Source organism: Aedes albopictus, chromosome 3 (genome assembly GCF_035046485.1).
Source record: "Aedes albopictus strain Foshan chromosome 3, AalbF5, whole genome shotgun sequence".
NCBI lineage: Eukaryota > Metazoa > Arthropoda > Insecta > Diptera > Culicidae > Aedes > Aedes albopictus.
Window position 1 is genome coordinate 24,676,775 of NC_085138.1, and position 25,332 is coordinate 24,702,106.

Genomic DNA, 25,332 nt, shown 5'->3' on the forward strand with positions numbered 1-25,332 from the left:
ACAAAAATTCTAACAAAACTTCTTCCAATAAAAACAAAAATATAACAAGTTAAGATATGATCATTACTTGATTATACCAATTTTTGTTTGACTAAACTTGCGAAATCATAACAAAATTATAACAAGTTCTGTTATATATTTCAGAACAAATTTGTTTCAAGTTTTGTTATGAATCTCTTGGCTCGGGTGACCAAAATTTCAAAAAATTATGAAACTTTTTCGGGACAACACATCACATATCTTTTTAGGGGTGCTTCTAGTCTGGATATCTTTAGAGTTTCATCCAGTAATTGTTACAGTGTATTTTTAAAGCATTCCTTCTGAAATTTCCTTCAAAGTATTTCTGCAAGAACCACCTCCAGGAATTTTTTAAGAAAATTCTACCAGATTATTGGAAAATTAATTGAACGATTCCTTCTAATTTTTGTTACTAAAAGTCCTTTCGAAGTTCATCCAAGAAATCCTTCAATACTTCGTCCAGCAAATATTGCCGGTATGGATTTCTTCAGAATTTTTTCCAGGGGCTCCTTCAGAATGTCTTTCCGGAATTCGTTTAAAAATCCCTCCCTCCTGGGATTTCCTAAGGAAATACAAACGAGATTACTTCCTCTATTCCTCCTGGGGTATCTTCAGCAATTCTTCCAGTTATTCCTCCAAGAATTCCTCCAAGGATTCCCTCAGGAATTCTTCCATATGGGATTCTTTCAAGAACAGCTCCAGAGGATATTTTACAAATTCCTCCAGGCACTTTTCATGGATTTTTTTTCAGGAATGCCTCCAGGAATTGTTCAGAGATTCCCTTAGGAATTCTTCTTGGGATTGCTTCCCGGATTCCTCCTGGGGATCTTCCAGAACTCCTCCATGAATTCCTTCAGGAGATGGTACAGGGATTTCACCAGAAGTTCAACCACGAACTCTTTTTTGGGATTTTTCCAAGATTTTTTCAAGAATTCTTTCTGCAATTTCTTCAAAAATTCTTCTCCAGGAAATTCTTCGGAGATTCCTCCGAATATTCCTGCAGGGATTTCTCATGAATTTCTTCTGGAGTTCCTACAGGGAGTCTTCCGGGAATTCCTCTAGCGATATCTCCACGAATATTTCCTTCGTAAGTAACTACCCAGGTAACAATTTAATGTTGATTAAGCGCTTCTGTTGCTTGTGCAAATCAGCCTTCATTTGAACAAAAGCTGTGCAAAAGAACTGGAGTCGTTTGTTCAGCTCTTAAACATCCAATTTTGGTGATTTTATTCATCCATAGGTTGATTTACGCTCTCCGGGTGGCTGAATTAAGGTTGTAGAAGCGCTTATATCCAGAATGGGAATAATTTATTATTCTATTTATAGAACAGATAAGGATCAGATGAAGTTTTGGAGTCGCTTAATCATCTTTAATTCAGCAATTAATCATCGCTTATGCAGCACTAACAAAAAAACCCTAATTAATCCACCTAGCGGTGATGGTGCCTTTCTCGTGCCTTCGAAAACACATTTCAACACAATTCAAGTGACATGTTGATGAATATCGCACTTTCATACGTTTAACAGAAATCCATTTCATGGCATCAGGGATCATATCGTTTACCTGGTTTTTGATTTTTGAGCCTTAAACTCTTAAAAAACAGCCGTTATTTTGAATTTTGAGCCGCCATTTAGGATTTAAGTCCAGCAGCTTGGAAATTCTAGTCGCTGTTTTTGGACTCCAGACTTCTTCCCCATACCAGATACACCCATATTGCATGGTTTTAGAGCCTAAAACTCCATTAAGCAAAAGTCATTTTGAGTTTTGAGTTGTCATCTTGGATTTTAGACCACCATCTTGGATATTCTGTCATTTTTGGAGTCCAGATTTTTTCCCCATATCAAATATACCCATATTGCATGGTTTCAAGTCCTAAAACTCCATTAAACAGTCGCCATCTTGAATTTTAAGACGCGATCTCGGATAATTTTGTCGCCATCTTGGATATTTTAATCGTCATTTTTGAACTCCAGACATCTTTCCAATACCAAATATACATATATTGCATGGTTTTAGAGCCTGAAACTCCATTAAACAGCCGCCATATTGAATGTTGAACCGCCATCTTGGATATTCTGGTCGCAATTTTTGGACTCTGGACACCTTCACCATACCAAATATACCCATATTGCTTGGTTTTAAATCCTAATACACCATTAAACAGCAGCCATCTTGAATGCTGAACCACCATTTTGGATTTTAGACCGACTTGGATATTTCGGTCACCATTTTTGGAGCCTAGGCTTCTTCCCCATATCAAATATACCCATAGTGCAAGGTGTCAGGTCCTTAAACTCCATTAAACAATCGCCATCTTGAAGTTGGAGCCACCATCTTGGATACTAGACCGCCATCTTGGATATTAGACCGCCATCTTGGATATTCTGGTCGGTATTTTTAAACTCCGGACAGCTTCCTCATACCAAATATATCGATATTACATGGTTTTAGAGCCTGAAACTCCATCAAACAGCCGCCATCTTGAATTTGAGGCCGCCATCTTGAATATTAGGCTGCCATCTTGAATTTTGGACCGAAATCGTAGACCTAGACAACCAGTAATAGTATAAGATGTTGCATAAGATGATAAAGTGGAGGCCATATACGTACATGCCTCCATTTAGGCGCATGTAAAATGTACGCATAACGCCTCCACTTTAACATCTTATACAACATCTTATACGATCACTGGATGACTGGGGAGTTTCTGGTCTCCAGTGTTCAATCCGCATAAAATTCGTAAACCATGCTAAAGGTTACAAAAATCGCCGCAGTTTGATGTGTCGCATGATGCGTTGGTTCAGTTTTATATCCCATTCGTGACGAAACAGCACAATTGTACTATTGAGCGGTAAAAGGTTTGCATTTTTTTTATCTGTTAGGATAGGACGTTGATTTAAGTGATGTTAACTGTTTCCATAATTCAGCTATTACTTATACTTGTATGTGTGTAAACAAACTTTTGTTTACGTTGCCTGTGGGATTTACCACAACAAAGTAAACAAAAAGTGGACGAAAACCGAAAAACATGAAAAAGTTTTATCTGTCGCATATTTTTTATTTCCGATTTATCTAGGCAGATAAAGCTAGAAATCGCAAAATCCACCAATGAGAAGTGCCTTAAAAATGAGTGAACACTCATACAGACACACATACAGACATTATCTCAATTCATCTAACTGGATTGATTAGTATATGTGACTTGACCCTCCGAGGCATCTATCGAAAATTGGATTTTTAAGTGAACACTCAGTACACTTCGCTGTACGAGAAAGGCTAGACAATATTTTCGAGCTAATTTGATTGAGAAAACTAAGATATTTAACTAAACCGACAGATTGAAAGATCTTTTTTGATAGGAAATTCAATAAACTTTCGAATGAGGGTTAAAAAGCTGCGATAAGTTTGACCATTTTCAAGTTATAGCCAGTTTCAGGCAAGCATAGCCAAAAACATGTAAAGTTCAATTACTACGTCACGGTTGATATTTGACCATATGCGTACACATTTTTTTCACCACTTATGATCCTCCATCACTCCTTAAAAAGTTTGCATTCACCGATCGGGACCCGCCGGAACCGGTTCCGGAACACTACCGGTTCTGATATGGTCTGAGACTATTTTCCTGCTAACCGTATATCAGATTATCGAAAATGCCGTGGTTTGATTTGTTACATGCATGGATTTGGTTCTCTTTTATATTAGGCCACTTCCGGCGGGCCATCCGGAACCGGTTCCGGAACACTACTGGTTCAGATATGATCTGATACTATTTTCCTGCTAACTGTCCATCAGGTTACCGAAAATGCCACTGTTTGATGTGTCGCATGAATGAGTTATGTTCAATTTTATATTTGGCCACTTCCGGCGGGACACCCAGAACCGGTTCCGGAACACTACCAGTTCTGATATGGTCTTATACTGTTTTCCTGCTAACCGTTCATCAGGTTATCGAAAATGCCGCTGTTTGATGTGTCACATGCATGGGTTTAGTTCTCTTTTATATATGGCAACTTCCGGCGAGACATCCGGAACCGGTTCCGGAATACTACCGGTTCTGATATAGTCTGAGACTATTTTCCTGCTTACCGTTCATCAGATTATCGAAAATGCCGTGGTTTGATGTGTCGCATGCATGGGTTTGGTTCTCTTTTATATTTGGCCACTTCCGGCGGGACATCCGGAACCGGTTCTGTAACACTACCGGTTCAGATATGGTCTGAGACTATTTTCCTGCTTACCATTTATCAGATGATCGAAAATGCCGTGGTTTGATTATGTCGCATGCGTGGGTTTGTTGCATTTTCATGTCTGGCCCCTCCCACGTGTACCGATCCGGAACACCTAAATGGCCATAACTCCGGAACGGCTGGACCGATCCGAACCATTTTCAATAGGAAACAATGGGACTATATGCCGCGTCGAATGAACCGTCGGTCATTAAAATCGGTTGAGGTTTACTGCCAAAAAGTGATGTGAGTTTTTTGTACACACACATACACACATACACACACACGCACACACATACACACATACACACATACACACACACAGACATCACCTCAATTCGTCGAGCTGAGTCGATTGGTATATGTGACTCGACCCTCCCGGCCTTCTATCAAAAAGTCATTTTTGGAGTGAACATATAGCCTTTCCAGTACACTTAGTGTATGAGAAAGGCAAAAAGAAACTTGTCCCACAGAGTTCTAGCCAGAATTACCATTAGGCTCCTGTAGGCGTAGATGTGGGAAATAGTTCATAGTGGCAGAAAGAGAAATATATAAATAATTATTATAATTGAGAATCGAACTTGGGTGCATTGATTCATAGTCACTAACCTTTGCATCTGCTCCACCTGGAATGGTACGGGCTTAGTGATTCGTGGGAGAACAAGTTATATACTGCCATGTCTGATTAAAGGCTGAACGGCTTTGAACAAAGGCTGTGCTGAGGTTGAATAAGCGATGTACGTGCTGGATAAGAACGCATGCATTAGCTGTCAAAACATCATTGTTTTGTTTACAGTTCAGTGCTTCTCGATTTTGATAATCGTGAATCTCTGGTGAAGTCAGGCAAAATGAATAATAAATACAGGTAAATATCCTTAAAATACTACTAAGGCGTGGAAAACATGTATCTTTTATCTATTTTTAGGGAACGCTGGCAGTTTTGACGTGAAAAACAGCTCTACCCGAGCAGAGGAGAATATCAAATTCATAACATCAGAATCACATAGCCTGTTTTTGTATCATAATTTGTTATTATTAACTTATCAAAGTATTACTTTTTTATAACGTGTTCTGTTGGAAAATCTTATTTTGTTATGATCAAGTTATTGAGATTCATCCACTAAATAACATTTCAATAATACACTTTGTTGTAGACCAAGTTTTGATACTTTTCTACTATAGAAAAACTACAAATATGTGATGAACTATAACACAACAATAACAAGTTTTCCAATTTATTGCAAATTTCGTTGTTATTAGGTAGTTATTAAACCTAACAAAACATGTTATTGAATTGGTCTTCCAGGAACATTTTTTTGTTATGATTTTTGTTATTTTGCCGCTTATGACAGACAAGTTTATAACATAATAAGATATGTTAATAACATAAAAATTACTGATTTCATTATACAGTTATTATGCCAAAATAACATATTGTATTGTGCTGTTGATATTCTCTTCTGCTCGGGTATAGTCATCTCGTTGTTGGTGTTTTATAATCCGTAAGAGATTTTTTTAATGCTTGATTCCTAATATTATGTTCAATTGATAATTTTTATGCTTCTCTTGTTATTTCATTGTAGAAGTTTGGTTAAGGCCCGAGTACTTCTGACAAACAATCGATTTCCTTCTACGCCGGCTCATCGGGTTGCGCTTCACGAACCATCACCTTCACTACCCACGGAACTGGAACCTGTCGATTCTCTTTTCCCTGATAATTGTTTACCACTAGGGATATCATTAATGACTTGTAATTTTTCAAATAAAAATATTTAATCTAGCGATACTGTATCATTTGCATATTACGTGCAGGTTACTTTTCGAAATGGTGGCTTCTGCCGCAGTTTTGAAATCCAGCGTTCGGTGATCGGAGAGGACAAAATCCTTTTTCTATGTTTTTCGAAAATATGTCCCTCAACACTTTTTCGCATTCCTCAGGTATTTTTTTTGTAGTGGTAATACTGAATTTTATTTCTGTTGCTTTTTTTTTGTATTAATGCTAAACCTTCCATATTGAAGATAAGCTGAATAAACAAATGTAGAGTAGATGGATAATCTTCTATTGAGCATCATATTCAGCATATGATGATAGGCTGTACAAGAGATACGTTATACACTCAACAACCTACTATTCAACTTGATATTCAGCTTCCAGCTTATTCAGCTATTGACACCATTAACCAACCATTGTTCAGCTATGATTCTCACTGTTCAGCTACCATTGTTACTTGGGTATGACCGAATAAAGTACACCATTGGTATTTCTTGATTATTATATTAGGAATTAATAAAAAATATGTATATGTATAATGCACTTGTCTACGTCGGTTGATGAAAATAAATTTAAAATATAAAAAAATAAAGAGATTTCTGCGGAAATTGCTGCAGGAATTCCTTCAGGAATTCCTCTAGAACATTGGTTCCCAAACTTCCAGTCGCGCGACCCTCCTTTGCCAGCTGACGTAGTTTTCGCGACCCCTCATAGAAATTTCCTCATTTGTTGTCTGTTAGAATAAAATATTTCACAGTCCTTCGTGACCCCCTGGATGAAGGCCGGTGACCTCCCCCCCCACCCCCCTCCTGGGGGGTCGCGACCCACAGTTTGGGAAACCATGCTCTATGAAATGTTCCAGGGATTCTTCCTAAGATTTTTTCAGGAATTCTGCCTAGATTCACGGGATTCGTCCTGGCTTTCCTTCAGAGATTCCTCCTGAAATTTCTCTAAGGATGCCGCTTGGGATTCCTTCATGGGTTCCTCCTGAAATTCTTCCAGGCATTCCAAAAGGTATTCAATCAGGCAATTTTACTAATAATATATCCATCTGTACATATGTACGTTGAGTTTCATTAAAAAATCATTAATTGACCACACGGATTGGTATACCGAAGACTTTGCCCTTAAGTCATGTTTGAAATAATCAAATCCCTTCTGAAGCAAAATAGGGTAAATCCCATCTGCCCCAGGAGATTTGAAAGGAGCAAAGCTATTAAGAGCCCACTCAATCGATTCTATAGTTACAATGTTCCGAGCCAAAGCTAAAGAATCATAACTACAAGAAAATACATCAGGTTCATCCGAAGATGTAATATCCACACATCCAGGGAAGTGTGTGCTGAATAAGCATTCCAGAACTTCCTCATCAGAGGAAGTCAGATCGCCATTTGGCAAACGAAGTTCGTTCACCCGGAAATCCTTAGATTTCGCAAGGATTTTGTTTAACCGACTAACTTCACTCAAGCTGGAAACATTTGTAAAAAGGTTTTTCCAGCCGGATCGTTCAGCAGACCGGAGAGCTTTCTGGTAGGCCTTGCGAGCCGACCTGAAAGCCTCCGAACCAGCAGAACGTCGTCTGTTCCAACTCTTTCTACATTGTTTCCTGAGTTTCGTCAGATCAGAGTTCCACCAAGGGGTTCCTCTTGTGATCTTCACAGACCGTAGAGGGCATGCTTCTTCAAAAGCTTCCATGGTGAAGGTCGTTGTAGTATCAACGGCATCATCTAAATCACTTGGAGTGTCAATGGATGGTGAGTATCCATGAAATTTGGCTGCAACCAAATCGGTAAAGAGATCCCAGTTGGTTGACCGGGGGTTCCTGAAACGCAAAGTTTGCGAAGTAACATTCACATGTTCAAACAAGTTGTAGCGATGGTCAGATAAAGATTCTTCATCTGACACATGCCATGAAGGTTGGGCGGTTGCGTATGTTAAGTAATCCAAGATCTGTACTACTTAAGTATTCCATCAAACTGGAGCCTCTCAAATTGATGACTGAGCTGCCCCAGATTATATGGTGTGCATGAGCATCACTACCAACAATTAGCGGAAGGCCTTTTGAAGTGCAGTATGCGATGATTTGTTTGAAAGCATCCGTAGGGGATGGTTCATCATGTGGTTAATAAACCGAACAATAAACGTATTTCCTGTTGAGGTTTCCAACAGATACATCGTTTGTGATAGCACACAAATCTCTAGTAGTTAGTTCAGAGATGAGTGTAGCAACGATTGCGTTGTTGACAAGCACACATGCTCGAGGCATGACACGTGAGCTTGCCATTTATTTTTTACTGAAAGTAGCAAACACCGGATTCACAAGGTTTCCTAGGTAGTAATTCCCCTTACGAAAGTAAGGTTCTTGAACTAACGCCACTTGGGCTGTACCATTTTGCATAAGTCTTCAAAGATTGATCGTTGCTGTTCTTTTGTGCTGAAGATTGATCTGAGCTATCCTAACCGTAGCCACTACCCAAACTAGGCAAGATTAAACTTTTAACAATGATAGCACAAAAAAGACCAGCAACAATAAAGCCAGATCGGTATCGATTTGAGTGCGCCAAAGGCTAGGATGCACAGAATACACTGTGTAAAACGCATAAACGCGAAACCATATAAGTGAAAATTTAAACTAATTAATAACATCTTTATAATCCCGCCCTTATTCAGCCTCAAGTATGAGATTGAAGAAGGGCAGCTGATTGTCTCGGAGAAACACAAGGTCCACCGCACTATTGCTCCGGTTAGCGCAGTAATGGCAAAATACTGTGGAGGGTGCCCTGGTACTCCACAGGCTCCGTTTGCGGTTAGGTTTTTTTAAGACCCCCCTAACCATTCATTCCTAGGCACGGTAAGCGTAAAGTCGCATAACACCTTGAATTAGGGGTCACCTGATTATTGGACTCCTACCACTGGAACAGGCGGTCCGTAGTGCTATTCTTGGCCAGTTGCACTAACCGCTACCGACACTACACAGCTATCCAGGCTGATCGGGAAAAGAAGTTAATATTGGTGATCAACTTCATACGGGCCCGAAAAGCCGGCAATAATTTTGTCATATTGTGTAAGTCAACCGTTGTTTCTCCTTCGAAGAAATTCATCCTATTTTTGACTGATCAAATTTCTAATTATCATATATTTTCTTCGCTAATCACAAGCCTGGCAACACAAAGTCTGCTTCCATCATCGTTGGAAATAATACCAATTTTTAAAGCAGCTCTAAAATAGAATCCACCGCGTCTTTATTTACCACAGATGAGAACCATTATCCTATCGCGCTGTGTGCACCTGACGTGTTGTGAGCGTATACCTGACCTGCCTGTACATAAACCACAACGTTAATGAATCAAAGATATAAGCCAGCTTGGAGTTGGTATGTTCAAAGAAAACCCTTGGTATTATCGTATTTCGGTAATTACCACGCTGGTAAATATTATAACAGTACCATAACAGGCACGGTTATGGTTTCTCTGAAGAGAAAACAGTGATTATTTCCTCATTTTATCAGCACTTATGGGCAGCACATTGTTGATTCATTCGAAACCGGGTGATTGACAAAAGATGAAAATGTAGCTACGTGGACATTGGGCAAAGAACACAATCGCATTTAATTAATGACCGACCGACTACCAACCAACGTTTATTTTTGGTCTCCATTTACAGCTGTTCCGTCAACTGGGAGTCCCAAACGGTGAATGCCACCTCCTACATCATATTTCTGTTCGTGTTTGGGCTGGTCGTTCCGCTGGTGGTGATTGTCTACAGCTATACGAACATCGTTGTTAATATGAAACGGGTAAGTAAACATTGTATCTGGGTGAAAGCTAACAATCGTTGTTCGATGTAGGAGAATCCAGTGGTGTCATCGAGATTACTACAAGTTACCAGTTCTTGAGATACATAAAAAGCTTCTACTCGCTGTATGAGCACCCTTACAAATTTAGGTAAATTATCCTAAGGATGTGTTTTTATTTTTATTTTTTTTTTTCACTCTTATACATAAAGGAAACAGTCTCTCAATGAAACTAGGGATTGCTTCCGGTCTACTGGAAAGAAGAACGTGACTATTTTAATGCTATTGCGCCCTCATAAACATAATAATAATTAGCTTTCTGATTAGTTTTGCTCGCCCATATTTGTATAAGAAGTGTAGGACATTTTTCTTTCGCTTTGTCAATTATAGGAAAATCGCCTAAGCAGCTTTTTGCACTTCCATTCATAGTCGTGTGACACAACTTTGTGGATGGGCGGAGGAGCCTCTAATAGTAGTGATTACTCATTAGGCTGTTCAAAAAAATCGATGTTCGAAAAGTGCCCAATCCTTAATTGCATTACTGAAGCATTTTTGTAGATCATTTTGGTTTTCCAAAAAAATCATTTGGAGGTTCTCCAGGACGATTTTTGAATAATTTCCATTTTTAATGAAAATAAAAGAAAAATTGTAATATTTTTTCTTAGTTTTTTTCAGTATTTTCGAATTTTTCTTTGGAGCCCTAGGCAGTCTTGAAACGTAGTTTAAAGTTTTTGAAATATTGTGTTAAAAGTGAACCGTTTTTGTGCTGAAAAAAGATTATTTTTTGAAATGTTTTCATCAAAACTTGCTAAAAATACATGTTTATTTTTTTTATTTTCAACCATGAAGTTAAATCTGACAGTATTATTTATATGCGTAATTTTTCTGCTGAAAGATTTAAATATAACACAATAATTCAAAAAGTAATACCCTTGCCGCCAGAAGTCGAATGCTAGTGGCCGGTACCCGGCAGAACAGAGAGCGGTACAGGGTTGCAAGAGCAGAAGAGAAACGAATCCACCGCAGGAAAAAACGGCAACACGAAGAGAGTGTTATTGCTGAAGCGCAGGAAAGTATGGACAGGAACGATATGCGGAGATTTTATGCAACTGTCAATGGCGCGCGGCACAAGACTGCGCCAGTGCTCGCCATGTGCAATGACCGGGAAGGAAATTTGCTGACAGACAAAACAATGGTGGCAGCCAGGTGGAAGGAGCACTTCGAAGATTTATTGAATGGTAGCAGCGAAGGAGCACCCAGGAACAGGATTAACATAATGGATGACAGTCAAGCAGTGGAACCACCAACACTGGATGAGGTTAAAAAGGCCCTTAAGGAGCTGAAGAACAGCAAGGCTGCTGGGAAGGACGAGATCCCGGTCGAACTTCTTAAGCACGGAAGCGAGCAGCTACATCAATCAATCCACCAGATTATTATAAAGATTTGGGAGGATGAAGAATTGCCCACCAGTTGGTTGGATGGCCTCATATGCCCAATCTACAAGAAAGGGCACAGACTGGAGTGTGCCAATTACAGAGGGAGAGGGATTACCCTTTTAAATTCGGCGTATAAGATACTGTCGCGTGTCCTGTTCAACAGACTGCGACCTCTTGAGGAGTCCTTCGTCGGTGAATACCAGGCTGGTTTTCGTGAGGGCCGATCAACGACGGATCAAATGTTTACCCTGCGGATGATCCTAGATAAATTTCGGGAATATAACTTGCAGACTCACCATCTGTTCATTGATTTTAAAGCAGCGTACGATTCAGTGAAAAGAAATGAGCTTTGGCAGATAATGTCAGAACATGGTTTTCCGGCGAAACTAATTAGGCTGATACGCGCAACGCTGGATGGATCAAAATCAAGTATTCGGATCGCGGACGAAGTGTCTACGTCGTTTGTGACCTTGGATGGATTGAAGCAGGGGGATGCTCTTTCAAATTTATTGTTCAACATTGCACTCGAAGGAGCGATTAGGAGGTCAGGCGTGCAGAGGAATGGCTCTATCATCACACGGTCGCACATGCTCCTCGGTTTTGCGGACGATATTGATCTCATCGGCATCGATCGTAGGGCAGTGGAGGAAGCTTATGCTCCTCTGAAGAGAGAGACAGCGAGGATAGGCTTGACGATTAACTCTACCAAGACGAAGTACATGATAGCGGGTAGAGACAGAAGCAGGCCTAGTGGTGTTAGTGCTGAGGTAGTGATTGATGGGGAAGTGTTTGAAGTTGTTGAAGAATTTGTTTATCTTGGAACACTTGTGACATGTGACAATGACGTTTCCCGTGAAGTGAAAAGGCGTATTGCAGCTGCGAGTAGGGCCTTTTACGGATTGCGTAGCCAGCTTAGGTCCCGTAACTTGCAAACGCAAACAAAATTCGCTCTGTATAAGACGCTGATTCTTCCGGTTACCCTCTACGGTCACGAAGCGTGGACGTTAAAGGAGGCAGACCGAAAAGCTTTTGGAGTTTTTGAGCGCAAAGTGCTGCGGACAATTCTCGGTGGGAAACAAGAAAATGGAGTGTGGCGCAGACGCATGAATCACGAGTTGTACCAAGTGTACGAAGATGCGAATATTGTCAAACGTATAAAATACGGCAGACTTCAGTGGGCTGGACACGTAGTGCGAATGTCGGAAGAAAGAATAGCGAAAACAATATTCAGCAGAGAGCCCGGTAGAGGTAGGTGACTTCGTGGGCGGCCGCGAACTCGCTGGCTGCACGCGGTTGAAGAAGATCTACGATCCCTACACGTTCGGGGAAACTGGAGGAACATCGCCCAAGACCGACGAAGATGGTGCTCTACTATACGCTCGGCATTGGAGTAAAGTTACTTTGTAGCCAACAAGGTATCAAGGTAGGTAATACCCTTCAAGAATGCCTAGTGGTATACAAAAATACAAAAATATTGGAGATAGTAAAAAAATATTACGAAAAAATGTTTTTATGAATTCTTATGAAAAAAGGGGATTTTTCGAAAATTTCCTTCTTTTAAATTTTTTTCCTATGTTTTTTAGAGATTATTCTAAAAATGAATTGAAGAACTCAATTATAAAGCCTTCCTTGGATTAATCCTAAAATTTCTTCATAGATTTCTTATGAAATTTATCCAGGAATTCCATTCGGAAAGTCACACACGGATTCCTTTATTTTTAAGTTCTTTTAAGCATCTTTGATGCATTTAATTTCCTTTAACGGATTCACTTGAAATTTATCCAAACCTCCTCTGTAAAATCGTGGGTTTCCCTAAGTAGATCCTCTACAGATTCTTTTAGAAATCCGTATGAGAATTTGTTCAGGAAATCTTAAGTACGGAATTTCTTAAGAAATTGCTTGGAGAATTCATTTAGAGCATTAGAAATTTCCCTGGAGACTAAATTTGTCCAAGGACTCCTTAAAGACATCTTCTATGGTTTATTTTTTCAAAATTGTTCCAGCAATTTGGTCCTCAAATCGACCAAGGTGCTTTTTCAGAAACTTTTTCAGCGGTTTCATCAGAAATACTTCCTAGGTTTTTTTTTCAGAAACGTCTCCAGCGCTTTCTTCAAATCATCCCGGACGAATTCCCAAGAAATTTTTTTTAAACACTCATTTGGGAAGATTAACATGAATTTCTTCCAAAATTCCACCAGGGATTCCGTTTGAAATGAAATGGAAATTGCTCTAGGATTCCTTCATTAATTATTTCAAAAAAATCTTCCCGAGATTTCTTCAAAAAATAATTAATTCTACAAGTCCACCAGAGATTTGTTCAAAAACTACCTTTTCAGATTCTTATGGAAATTGCTGCAGGAATCACCCATAAAATACTGCAGGAATTCTTCTAGAGATTCTTGTATTATTACTTTCAGTAATTCAGACAGGATTTTTTTTTTTTTCAGGATTTCCTCCAGATATTCCTCCACATATTTCCCCACAAAATGCCTCTGACTTTTCTTCTAAGGATAACTCTACGAACTCCTCCTCAAATTATTCAAGAAATTTATTCTGAAATGTTTTCTTTTAAATTTCTTCAGGAATTCTTTAAGAAACACCTCAAGATTGTTTTTGAGGGGGGATCTTTGCAGAAGCTAATCTGAGCCCTTCTTTAGGAATTTTTGCAGGAACTCTTATAGAAATACGTACGCAGATTGCTCCAGAAATACTTTCAGGAAATCCTCCTGAAATTTTATCAATGGATTTCTTCAGGATTTTTCTAACAATTCCTCAACTAACTTTTCCAGGAATCTTACCAATGGTTTCTCGTGAAGTTTCTCCATGAAGTTCTACAGAACATCCTCTTGGGATTCCTTCAAGAATTCCCCTGTGATTTCTTCAGATATTTCTCCAGAGATTCATTCAATAGTACTTCCTGAGATATGCAACTATGAGTATACTACTGCAGTTTTCTTCAGAGATTTCCAGACACTTTTTCTGAAATTTAGGAATTTCTTCAGATTATTTCAAAAGTTTTTCCGTTGAGTTTTTTTTTTCAGAAATATCTCTAAACTTAAAATAAAATCTGCAGGGATTCCTTCGCAAGATCTTCCAAGAGTTCTAAGGGATTTTCTTTGGAAGTTGCTCCAACGGTTCCGTCAGAAATATCTTCTGGGATTCCTGCAGGGGTTCCTGCTAAAATCGTTTCAGATATTCCTCCAGGATTTTTTTTTCAGAAATTTTCCAAAATTGTCGTAAAAATTGCTAAGCCAATGCTTGAATGAATCCCTGAAGGAATCCATTCATAGCCTGGAGATTCACAGAAATAGTTCTTGAAGACTATCAGAACAGATTCTTGGACGAAAAGTCCTTTTTTTTAAGACACGGACACGTTTTAATGCATTCCAGTAAGCTATTTGCTCTTTGAAGGAAACACTAGACAACGGACTAGCATACAACGCCCAGTGGCACAGCCGAAAACTTTTCCTGACAGCTGCGGCTGGAATCGAGCCCGCGCTCCTCAGCACGATGCGGCTTAAAGGCTTGGTGACCTTAGCCGCACGACCACGAAGCCACACTTAAAAAATGTTTGAAATTAGCTCTGGATTGATTTCGGGATGAATGCCTGAGAGAATACCTTAGAATCTTTTAAAGATACCTTGTTAATTCCAAGGAAAAATGCTTGTAAAATGTCTGAAGAGGCCCCCAAGTGATTCCTGAAGATATCTGTAGATGAATTTCGGTAGATATCATTTCAAAAATGTCTCCAGAGGCTTTTTCAGAATTTTGGGAATTTCTTCAACAGTTTTTCCAATGAGTTTTTCAGAAATATTTCTAAACTTAAAAGAAATCTGCAGAGGTTTTCTTGGACAAAAAATCTTTCAAAAAATTTGAAGTTAGCTGTGGATGGATACGGAATGAATGCCCAAGATAGAAACTGTAGAAACTTCATAAAATACCTGCTTGATTCCAAGGAAAAATGCTTGTAAAATTTCGGAAGAGATGAAGTGATTCCTGAAGATATTTATTTATTTATTTTATTTATTTATTTATTTATTTCATATAATACATGTAGAGTAAGGTTTTAGCCTTTTTTAATTCTACAATCAGAAGAAGTACAAAATTCATATTAACATTATACTACTATTTCTAATTCAGTTAACAATATTGGAATAGGTTATAAACTAAAAACTACTGATTACTTGTGTTCAACCATAAGATGCACCCCCTACGAAACTCGTTTAGAGATCGTGAACCTTTAATTTGGGCTGGAAGCTGGTTCCAGTAAACAATGCCACGAACAAACAAAGTATTGCTGTAATGTGAAGTACTTGCAAGCGATATTTGAAAATTTCTCTCGCGAGTACTACGAAATGGTCTAAGTTTGTCATACAAATAAAGAGGCTTTGCTGTGTTTATTATTTTGTGTAACGCTATATAACAACGATATTTAACAAAATTTGAAAAAGAGCATCCCAGTAATTGTGGTTGAAGGTATGAAACGCTAGAAAACCAGGTTAGATTAAATATCCATCTAATACAACAATTAACAGCTACACGTAATCTACTAAGAGAACGTGACGAGGCATTCAACAAAAATTCAGTTCCGTACGTAAGATGAGGCAGCAAAAGAGTTTTAAACAACTTGATTTTTGTTGCAGTAGGTAGTACACTAGCTGTAAGTTTCAAGTGACGAAGTCCGCTGTAAACTTTCCTGCACTGAGAGTTGATTTGGCTGTCCCATTCTAAGTTGCCCTGAAACACAACACCCAGGTTGGAAATTTTATCAACATATCCGATTGGAGTATTGTTAAGGATCATCGAAGATAATGAAACAGTAGCGTTGCGAGATCGGTTAATAAACAAAACATGTGATTTTTCAGGGTTCAAAGGCAAAAAGTTCAGTTCAGACCACCGGAAAATATTTTTTAAATCAAAGTTTATCAACCTAGCCATTTCAGGAATTGTCATACTGTGAGAACATAAGTAAATTTGTACGTCATCTGCGAAAAGATGCACTTTGCAGAATTTTATCACTGTCGGAAGGTCATTAATGAAGAGCGAAAACAGAATTGGTCCCAAAACAGATCCCTGTGGAACCCCTGAAACGATATCAACGAAATTGGAATATTTTCCATCAATTGAAACAGCTTGTTTACGATTTAAGAGATACGATCGAATAAGTGTAACTGCTTGCCGGGAAAAACTAAAATTGTTAGACAGTTTTTGCAACAACTTAAAATGGGATACACGGTCGAAGGCCTTAGAGAAATCTAGCATTAAAAGAAAACCAACACCGTTTTTGTCTATTTCTCGATGGATGTCATCATAAACAGACAAAAGAGTTGTCGTAGTGCTATGATCACTGCGAAAACCTGATTGTCGTGGACTAAGCAAGTCATAGTTATCCAAGAATATTTTAATTTGCGATTTAATAATTTTTTCAAATGCTTTGGATAATGAGCTCATAATACTAATCGGTCGTAAATTACTCAATCCATTACCAGTAGATTTCTTTGGTATGGGAATTATTTTAGCCATTTTCCATTCTCTAGGAAATTTCGATGTACTGATAATTAAATTAAAAATATAGGTGATCGGGGTTATTATGTGCGGTAGAATCATTTTAACAAATTTCAGTGGAACGTTGTCAAATCCTACAGCATTGGATTTAATAGAATCAATCGCATTTATAACTTCATACTCAGTTACTTGATAAAAATGCAGACCTTGAGAGTTTTCAGGAGAAAATGGAACAGTCGACGATGCTTCCGAAAAATTACTAGCAAAGTAAGTATTTATTTCATCACATGTATTCAATGGCTGTGTTGATGACTTAGAGCTTTGTGTTACATTGAGCTGCTTCAGTCTTCGTCAAAGATCTTTACTGGACAGCGAATTGTTAACAGTTTGCGAAACGTATCTTATTTTAGCTTGTTTTATCTTATGATTTGCACGGTTACGTAAGCGTTTATACTGGTCATGATTGTTCTGACATCTATCAGATAGCCATAAACGATATGCTGTGTCTCTTTCTATTATAGCTAATTGAATTTCATTGTTGAACCAACTATTCTGATTTCTAGGTTTGAAAACTTTTAGTGGAATAAAGCAGTCATGAAGTTGAACTAAATGAAGATTGAAAAAGTCTAAAGCGATATCAGAATCAGTGATGGAATATAATTGATTCCAATCTATTGAACAAAGAGCATCACTGAGCGCAGAGTAATCAACATGAGCATAATCCCTGAATGTTTGGTAGCTAGGCATATTTGAACGAGACATGTTTAAAGTACCAAAAGTCATGTCATACATTGAAAATCCAGCTGCGGCAACTTGATTGAAGTTGATGATTAAGTCTGGGTTACAAGTCAATCAATGAAGAGCCACCAGGATGAAAGTGTGTTGGTTCGTGATTAATCAAATGCATGTCAAAGCTGTCCAGAACGCTCCGAAATCTATCAGATCTGGCATTAACCACACTCACGTCGGTATTAAAATCCCCGATCAAAAAGACATTTTGATATTGAAGAGAAAGCTCTGCCATTTTTTGTTCAAGCGTTTCAGAGCAGTCATTTCTTGGTAGATTGTAGATGACTCCTAACAAAAAAGTGCAGTTGCGAGTGCGGGAGATTGGCATCTAAGAGCCGAAAGAGAGATAAAGTTGTGAAAGACGGACCCGGTTTAGGGTGGTGCTTCGAATCCAGTTTGACTTTCTATTCTGCAGAGTTGTAACTTGTTCTGTAGCTTAGTTGGTTGAAGCGCCGGACTAGCGATAACGGAGTCGTGGGTTCGAATCCCACCAAAACAAGTGGTAATTTTTTCACAAATTTATCTCTCAATTTGCCAATTAAACGTACTTTGCCTAAAAATGCTTCAAGTTTTTACGTATACTTGCAAAACTCAAATTTTTTCACTCGCGGAGATGTTTTATAAGAACTTCTAATACAATCTAAGATCTCTTCAAAAATTTCCCAGGAATTTCTTCAGAGAAACATTTCAAAGTACTTCCTGAGATATCTACGAGTAGTCTCCTGGACATTCATTCAGAAATTCCTGCTCGTTCTTTCCACAGACTTTTTCAGAATTTATTAAATTTCTTCAGACTTTTTAAAAAGTTTTTCCATTGAGTTTTCATTCACTTTAAAAAACATATACAAAGGTTCAATTGTATTTTTTTTTTCAAGAGTTTTTAGGATTTTTTAGAAATTGATCCTGCAGTTCCGTCAGAAATATCTTCTGGAATTCCTGCAGGGGCTCGTGCAAAAAATATTTCAAATATTCCTGAGGATTGATTTTTTTAAAGAAATATTCCAAAAAAAACGCACAAACACCTGCTGAAACTATACTTGAAAGAATCCCTGAAGGAATCCACTAAAAGCTGCGTTTGAAGATTCTCTGAAACAGTTTTTGAAACTTTTCTGAAGACACACCTGGACAAAAAGTCCGGAACAACTTTTTGAAATTAGTTCTGGATGAATTTCGGGATGAATGCCTTTGAGAACACCTGTAAAAATTTCCTAAAATATCATCTTATCTCCGTGGAAAAAATGTTTTAAAATTTCTGAAGCGATGATGTGATTTCTGAAGATATTCGTAGATGAATTTCTGTAGATATCATTTCAAAAATGTATACGGAAATTGCAGACTAAGGTACATGCAAAATTTCTAATAAATCTCAATAATTTTCTGAGGAATTTTTGTACTCGCGGAGATATTTCTGGTGATTTTTTTTATAAGAATTTAAAATATAATTTCTGAAGGGATTAGTTCACACAAATCTTCAAAATATTTCTTGGAGAAATTTCTGTAGGAAATGTTGCACAAACAAGAAGGAAATCCTGGAGCAATTCTTCTCAGAGCCATTGAAAAAAAAATTGAAAAAATGAACTGTTGAAGGAATCTTAGAAAGAATACCGAGACGAACTAGAGGCCCCTCTGTATTTCAAATGGAAAACTTCAGAGAAATTTCTAAAAAAAACTCCAAATATCTTTAAAACAAATTCTCTCAAAATTACATCCTTTGAAGAAATCTTTGAAGAGATTTCCAGAAGAACTCCGGGAGAATTCCCAAAATAATGTTTTGAAGGAAATTTTGATAATATTTCGGAGGAAATGTCCTCAAAAATGTGAACTTCTGTAGCAATCCTTGATGTTATTTCCTAGAGAATTTCTGGAGGATTTCTTTTTGAGAAACCCGTGTACTAGTTCCAGAAGTTTTTTTTTTGAGAAACTTTTTCAGAAGCTCCCAAGGAATATTCATAGAGAAATTTTTAGAGAAATTCTCAAAGAAGTTCATATGTGAGAATGCATTCTAAACAAAGGGATACCTGGAGGAATTTCTGAAACAATTCCTGATAAAAAATTTCTCCAAGAATATAAAAATTCTGGAAAAAATCTTGAAGGTTTCTCTAGCGGTTTCCCAGTATATCATCGAAGGGAAAATTATGAAGAATTGGGAATTGGGAAGGAATACATTCTAAAATAATTCTCAGGGTAATTTTTAGAAGAGTTATTACTAAACTTATTAAAGAATAGAAAAAAAAAGAAATAAAAAAAATTAAAAACTATTTCATGGAGATGTTCCCAGGCATAATTCTCAATAAGGCACAATATTGAATTCGCTTCCATGGGAGCGTGTTATAGGGTCGCTGAAATTTGGAAACCTTGAGTAACCAGCTCTGATTTTACCATGACAGTTCTGGAAGAAAAGTCCTAACTTAATTTTCATTCTCATTCTCCTCCCCCACTAGAACGCAGCCCGCGTGGGTCGTATCAACCGGGCGGAAAAGCGCGTCACCCGAATGGTGTTCGTCATGGTCCTGGCGTTCATGATCGCCTGGACACCGTACGCCGTGTTCGCGCTGATCGAACAGTTCGGCCCCACGGACATCATCAGCCCGGCGTTGGGTGTTCTGCCGGCCCTCATTGCCAAATCGAGCATCTGCTACAATCCGATCATCTACGTCGGTATGAACACCCAATTCCGGGCGGCCTTCAACCGAGTGCGCAACAACGAATCCCTGGACAATAACACAACCACCAACCAGAAGGACATCACCATGAACACCAGCAAGGACATCGTGGAGTGTAGCTTCGACTTCTGCCGCAAGAAGCGACTGAAAATCAAACTGCAGTCCAGCATCAAGAACAAGAACAACAATAACAACTCGCGGCAACAGTCGCTGGCCGATCCGAGCAGTACGACCAACGGCGATCTGGATCAGCCAAGTCCCGCCCAGGCGGTGGTCAACAGCGAAAGCACCACCCGGGAGTTCCCACGGCCATTGGGCACCACTGCGGGGTCCAAAAAACGGCTGCGGTCCGATTTTGAACTATCTGTGATCAGTAGCGGGAAGTCGATTCTCATCAAGTCGAACACATTCCGGTCCAATTTGGTGTAACGAAGGAAGGCAGGTGTAGAAGTAGCGCGCTGTAGTGTGTGGGCCTTAGTGGAGCTCAAGGGTGGGTCATTTTGCGCGAAGTTCATCACTTATTATTAGCAAATACCTACTGTTTATTCAGCGAATAACTGAACATATTTCCAACCTAAATATTCTAAAGAATGTGAATAATGAACTTGGATTGAGGAATGACTACAAACACTGTTAATTTCAACCTGAAATCAATTTAAATTCAAACAAGTTTAGATACTTCGCATGGAATGACTCACACTATGAGATAATTCAGGAACTAACAAGCTAAAAGTGTTCCCCAAGCGAGGGAAAACCGTCTGATTCTATTCTAAGAATCCAGTATAGTTCAATATTTCTGAGTATAACGGTATGGGAAAGGTAATGAGAGCTACAAAATAGTATTCGGTTTCGGTTTGGAAAGGTCATAGTGTGAATTATGAATGAAAAAGATAGTTCAAGTGAAATGTTATCACCGAGCACCCCATACCCCAGCCAATAATCGGATGTTTGTCAAACCTGAGTGACTCTGCATATGACTTTCTCGACGAGCATATTTAAATTAATATGTACCTAATAGGTACTACCTATACTTCGCTACGTGAGTAGCGATAACGGTGACGCATTTGATTACCATTTCATAGCTGGCAAAATAGCGCCAGCACGCGCTAGGAAAATATGCAAACATATTCTCGGGGTCGTTCTTGGCTCAGATGGTTAACGCACACTTTTATAACAATGCCTGGGTGGTGGTAGTTGAGTTTGAATTCCAGTTTAGTTGAGAAGCATTAAATTATCTCTCGACTCAGATATTAGTGATTTGAATACAAAAACGGTTTATAATCAAACTCTGAAAGTAATCAGATAACACAAAAGCTGAGACAGGCCGAGTACCATTTGGAACAATATGCTAAAAGCAAGTATAAAGCGTTGATAACATCCGTGTGACGATTCAAAAAGTGGGTGGTTGTTGTGAGTTTCGACATACTACTATTTCGAAAAATATTTATCTTTTCGATTGCAAGTGGAGAGAATTCGCGTGGGATTCAGTGGACTGATGTCGAGTACCAAGATGAATGAATGCTGTTGAATCGTTAGCGAAATCGTAACTGGTTGACGGATGATAGATTTTCGTTATCCTAAGATCATCTATGATGTTTGAGCACATCTTAAGCAGGTTGACATAGATACTAGTTGCAATTACTAAACTCAGAGCCGAATTTAGGGGGGGGGGGAGGGTAGGGCCCCGGGCCCCCACATTTCAGGGTGCCCCACAAAATCCCACTTCATTTATTCATGAATGTGAAGAAGTGAAACAAGAAACAGACAGTAGTGCAAACAACAACTCTTGGATTTGTTTTATCAGAAGAATATTAAATTACTGTCAATTAATGGCAAAGCGAATGTTGTTTTTAATATCGGAAAGGCTTTAGGTATCTTTCCAGTTACTTGTGAAATTCAAAACTTCCTTCAAAACCTAACATTTTCATATTCGAAACAGGTAGTCTAGTGAAATTGCTAAAGATACTTTATGGCAGGGGAAACTGGGGTAAGATGCCATTTTTTAAACTTTCATCGTTTTCAATAGTAAATATATTCATTTGTTAGGTTTTCAAAGTGGTAACAACAACTACACAATATTTGCTCGATATTTCAGCAAAAATATTCACTAAACTGTAACTCCCTTTCCCCCCTCTGTCAAGCTTTTTGCTTATACTCACATGGTGTGCCACCCCCTCTTTCCGCTAAACGATGGTTGTCATATTTGAATGACCTCTAACATGGATAGCGTGGGCATCAACAACCATTCGCCTCCATGTGTGCCTCAATATGCTTGTTACAAGCAGCTTGTAAACACATGGCTGGTAATAAAATCACCCGAAAACCTCAATTGCAAGCACGAAAAACCGAAGTGGCCAATTTTCATTGGGAAATCAAAAGCGGCCTAGCTTCTCGAAGAATGTTTAACGCATATCCGCCCAGCGTCCTTTTATGGGACAGATGCCCCGAACGCCCAGCGTCCTATAAATAGGACAGTGCTTTTGGTGTGAATATCTTCAGAACTAGACAAAATTTTAGAATACTTTCTTCTGAGAAGATGTTGTCCACATCCAAACCTTGTTCAAAGTGGACAATATAGTTTGTGACTGGTTCACTAGGTGGTGTAAACGATGCTGCAAAGACTAAATATTGTCACGATCTATGAGCTCCATTTACAATGCGAAAGAAATTTATTTCCCTTGAATCTTGACCATGGTAATTTATAGTTCATTTCTTCGGCAGAGTTGTTAATCAATACATACAAAAGTCAATATCAATCAAACGATTGTATGTTTATATGATTGTATGTTTGTCTTTTTGTATGTTTATATGTACAGGGGATAGACAAAATGATCGGGACAGGTAAAATTTTCACTTTACAAAAAATGTTCAACTGGCTGTAACTTTTTGAAAAAAGGATCAAATATTCCTACATTTTTACTGTAAGTTCACCAACTAGTTGTGTATCAGTGATCCAAATTTGGAAAATATTGGGCTATTCTTCACAAGGTTATAAAGATTCTTGAAAAAGGTAAAATTATCCGATAGCCAACTTTGAGCATGAGGAGCGGACCTGGTGTGATGGTTAGAACACTTGACTATCACGCCGAGGACCTGGGATCGAATCCCACTCCCGACAAACTCGCAAAATGTGAGTTCTTCCTTCGGAAGGGAAGTAAAGCGTGGGTCCCGAGATGAACTAACCCAGGGCTAAAAATCTCGTTAATACAGATAAAAAAAAACTTTGAGCTGTTATATCTCCGGATTCAATGACTTAACTTAAAATTCTTAACACGGATGAAAACTATAACGATGAGATTAATTTTCTAATAAAACACCAAATTATTCAAAACATCAACATCGTTTCAAAATTCAAGATGCAAATTATAGTTCATTTCATTTCCCTCAGATTGACTTGAAAGACTTGAAGAAATGAGCTTTAAAGGAAAGTAACAACAGACATGCCAATTAAATGAAAAAGTAATGGAATGCATATTAAAAATAGACCAATTTACTTAAAAATCGTGAAAAAAATAAAATCGCTGTAACTTTTTCTCTTGTTAAAAATTTCAAGTTAAGTCAAATGTTTTGCAGAGTTCATTATATAGGTCATGAATGGTCAAAATAACATTGCAATTGGTTCATTGAATCTGAAGATATAAAAGCTTAAAGTAGGTTATCGGATAATTTTACCTTTTTCTAGAATATTTTTAACGTCGTGAAGAATTGTCCGATCTTTTCGAAATTTGGACAACTGATACACAACTAGTTGATGAACTTACAGTAAAAATTACAGCTAGTTGAACATTTTTTGAAAAGTGAAAATTTTGCCTGTCCCGATCATTTTGTCTAAATCTCGTTTATTATCAAACTTTCATGTACCTCAGATTTTTCTTCAAAAATGATTAGCATTTGGGCTATACTTTCATAATCGGAAGACTAGAAAATATTTCATCGACGAAAAATGTTCCATACATTTTGTATGGGACGTTTTTTATGCTAAAACAGTATGTATTGTAAAGTATGGAAAGTTGCGTTGCGTTGCGTTGCGTTGCGTGGTAACGGAGTAATTCGTAGATTGCATACTGAAAGCTGTCATGTTAAAACTTTAATACTCCTATTCTAATTGCTTATGGATTGCTATTTGGAAAGGAACAGCTATCCAATCAGAGGTTGAAGTAAAAAAGACATGAGAACTTCCATTGCCGACCACGCCCATCTTCTCCGTTACGAGGATAGGGAAGGATGTGATGATATGACACCTACTTTACAAGAGGTCAGCGACTCACCGACACTCCCATAGGTGTCAAGGAGTTGAATATTTGGAATGGGGTGATTTGGGAATCACTATAAGCGAGTGATGCGACAAGATTCAGATTGTGTAAGTGTATTTGAGTAAATCATGTAGATGTGTTGATGTGAGTGTAGGTATTTTAGTATAATCAAACACCAACGTTGGGAGTGACGTAGCTAAAAGATTTTGTCACTCCATGGTCCTTTTCGCTCCAGGGATGGGGCACAGTCATTTTCACTGTGTCCTGGCTAAAAAGCCTAGGCTTAAGCGCCATTGATCGCTCTCTGAAACGATAAGAAATACGTTATGTGGATGGGAAGGGATGGTAAGAAAGGGATAGTAAGGAAGGGATAATATCTGTTTATCGAGGTGCCAGCGACTCACTCACAAGAAAGGATGTGGGATTTTGGTGCGGGAATGGTCTGGAGTTCAGTATGATTAAGTTAAGCAATTGGATAAAAAATGTTCGCCCTAGGTAAGAGACTTAATTATAAGATGATGTCAAACAGCCCATTCTGAACCATTAATTTAAAAAACAATCATAAAATAATGAATTATGGATATATCTCACCGAATTTGTTGAAAAGATTGGGAAACTTAGTACTCTTCATTTAGGTGGCATCAGATTGTCGAGCTCTTCAAATTAACGATTTCTTGGCGATCGTGTGGCCCGATTGAGGATGCATCCAAATCATTAACGGTGGTTTTCCGATTTCGACGAGCACCGCTGGAGGACGCTATTCATCGGATTTGAATCAATTCAATGAGTAGATAATGGCAATCCGCTGAGACCCGTTAACCAGGATAGGTGCTACTTCCTTCTTCCGAGATTTATAGCTAACTGTCTTCTTCCG

General features: G+C 38.4%; 2 protein-coding genes across 2 annotated transcripts in view; one reads left to right on the top strand and one right to left on the bottom strand.

The window, feature by feature from the left end:
- Positions 1–21,340, top strand: part of LOC115263972 (vertebrate ancient opsin-like) — a 97,005-nt gene extending 75,665 nt beyond the window's left edge. The window contains exons 5-6 of the mRNA XM_029867276.2: positions 9,683–9,815; positions 19,984–21,340. Coding sequence (XP_029723136.1) covers positions 9,683–9,815; positions 19,984–20,634 — 784 coding nt within the window. The 3' untranslated portion in view covers positions 20,635–21,340. The remainder of the gene's footprint in view (positions 1–9,682; positions 9,816–19,983) is intronic.
- The window catches only part of LOC109418392 (UDP-glucosyltransferase 2), a 740,033-nt gene that overhangs the window by 360,575 nt on the left and 354,126 nt on the right, over positions 1–25,332 (bottom strand). The gene's annotated exons all lie outside the window — the stretch shown is intronic.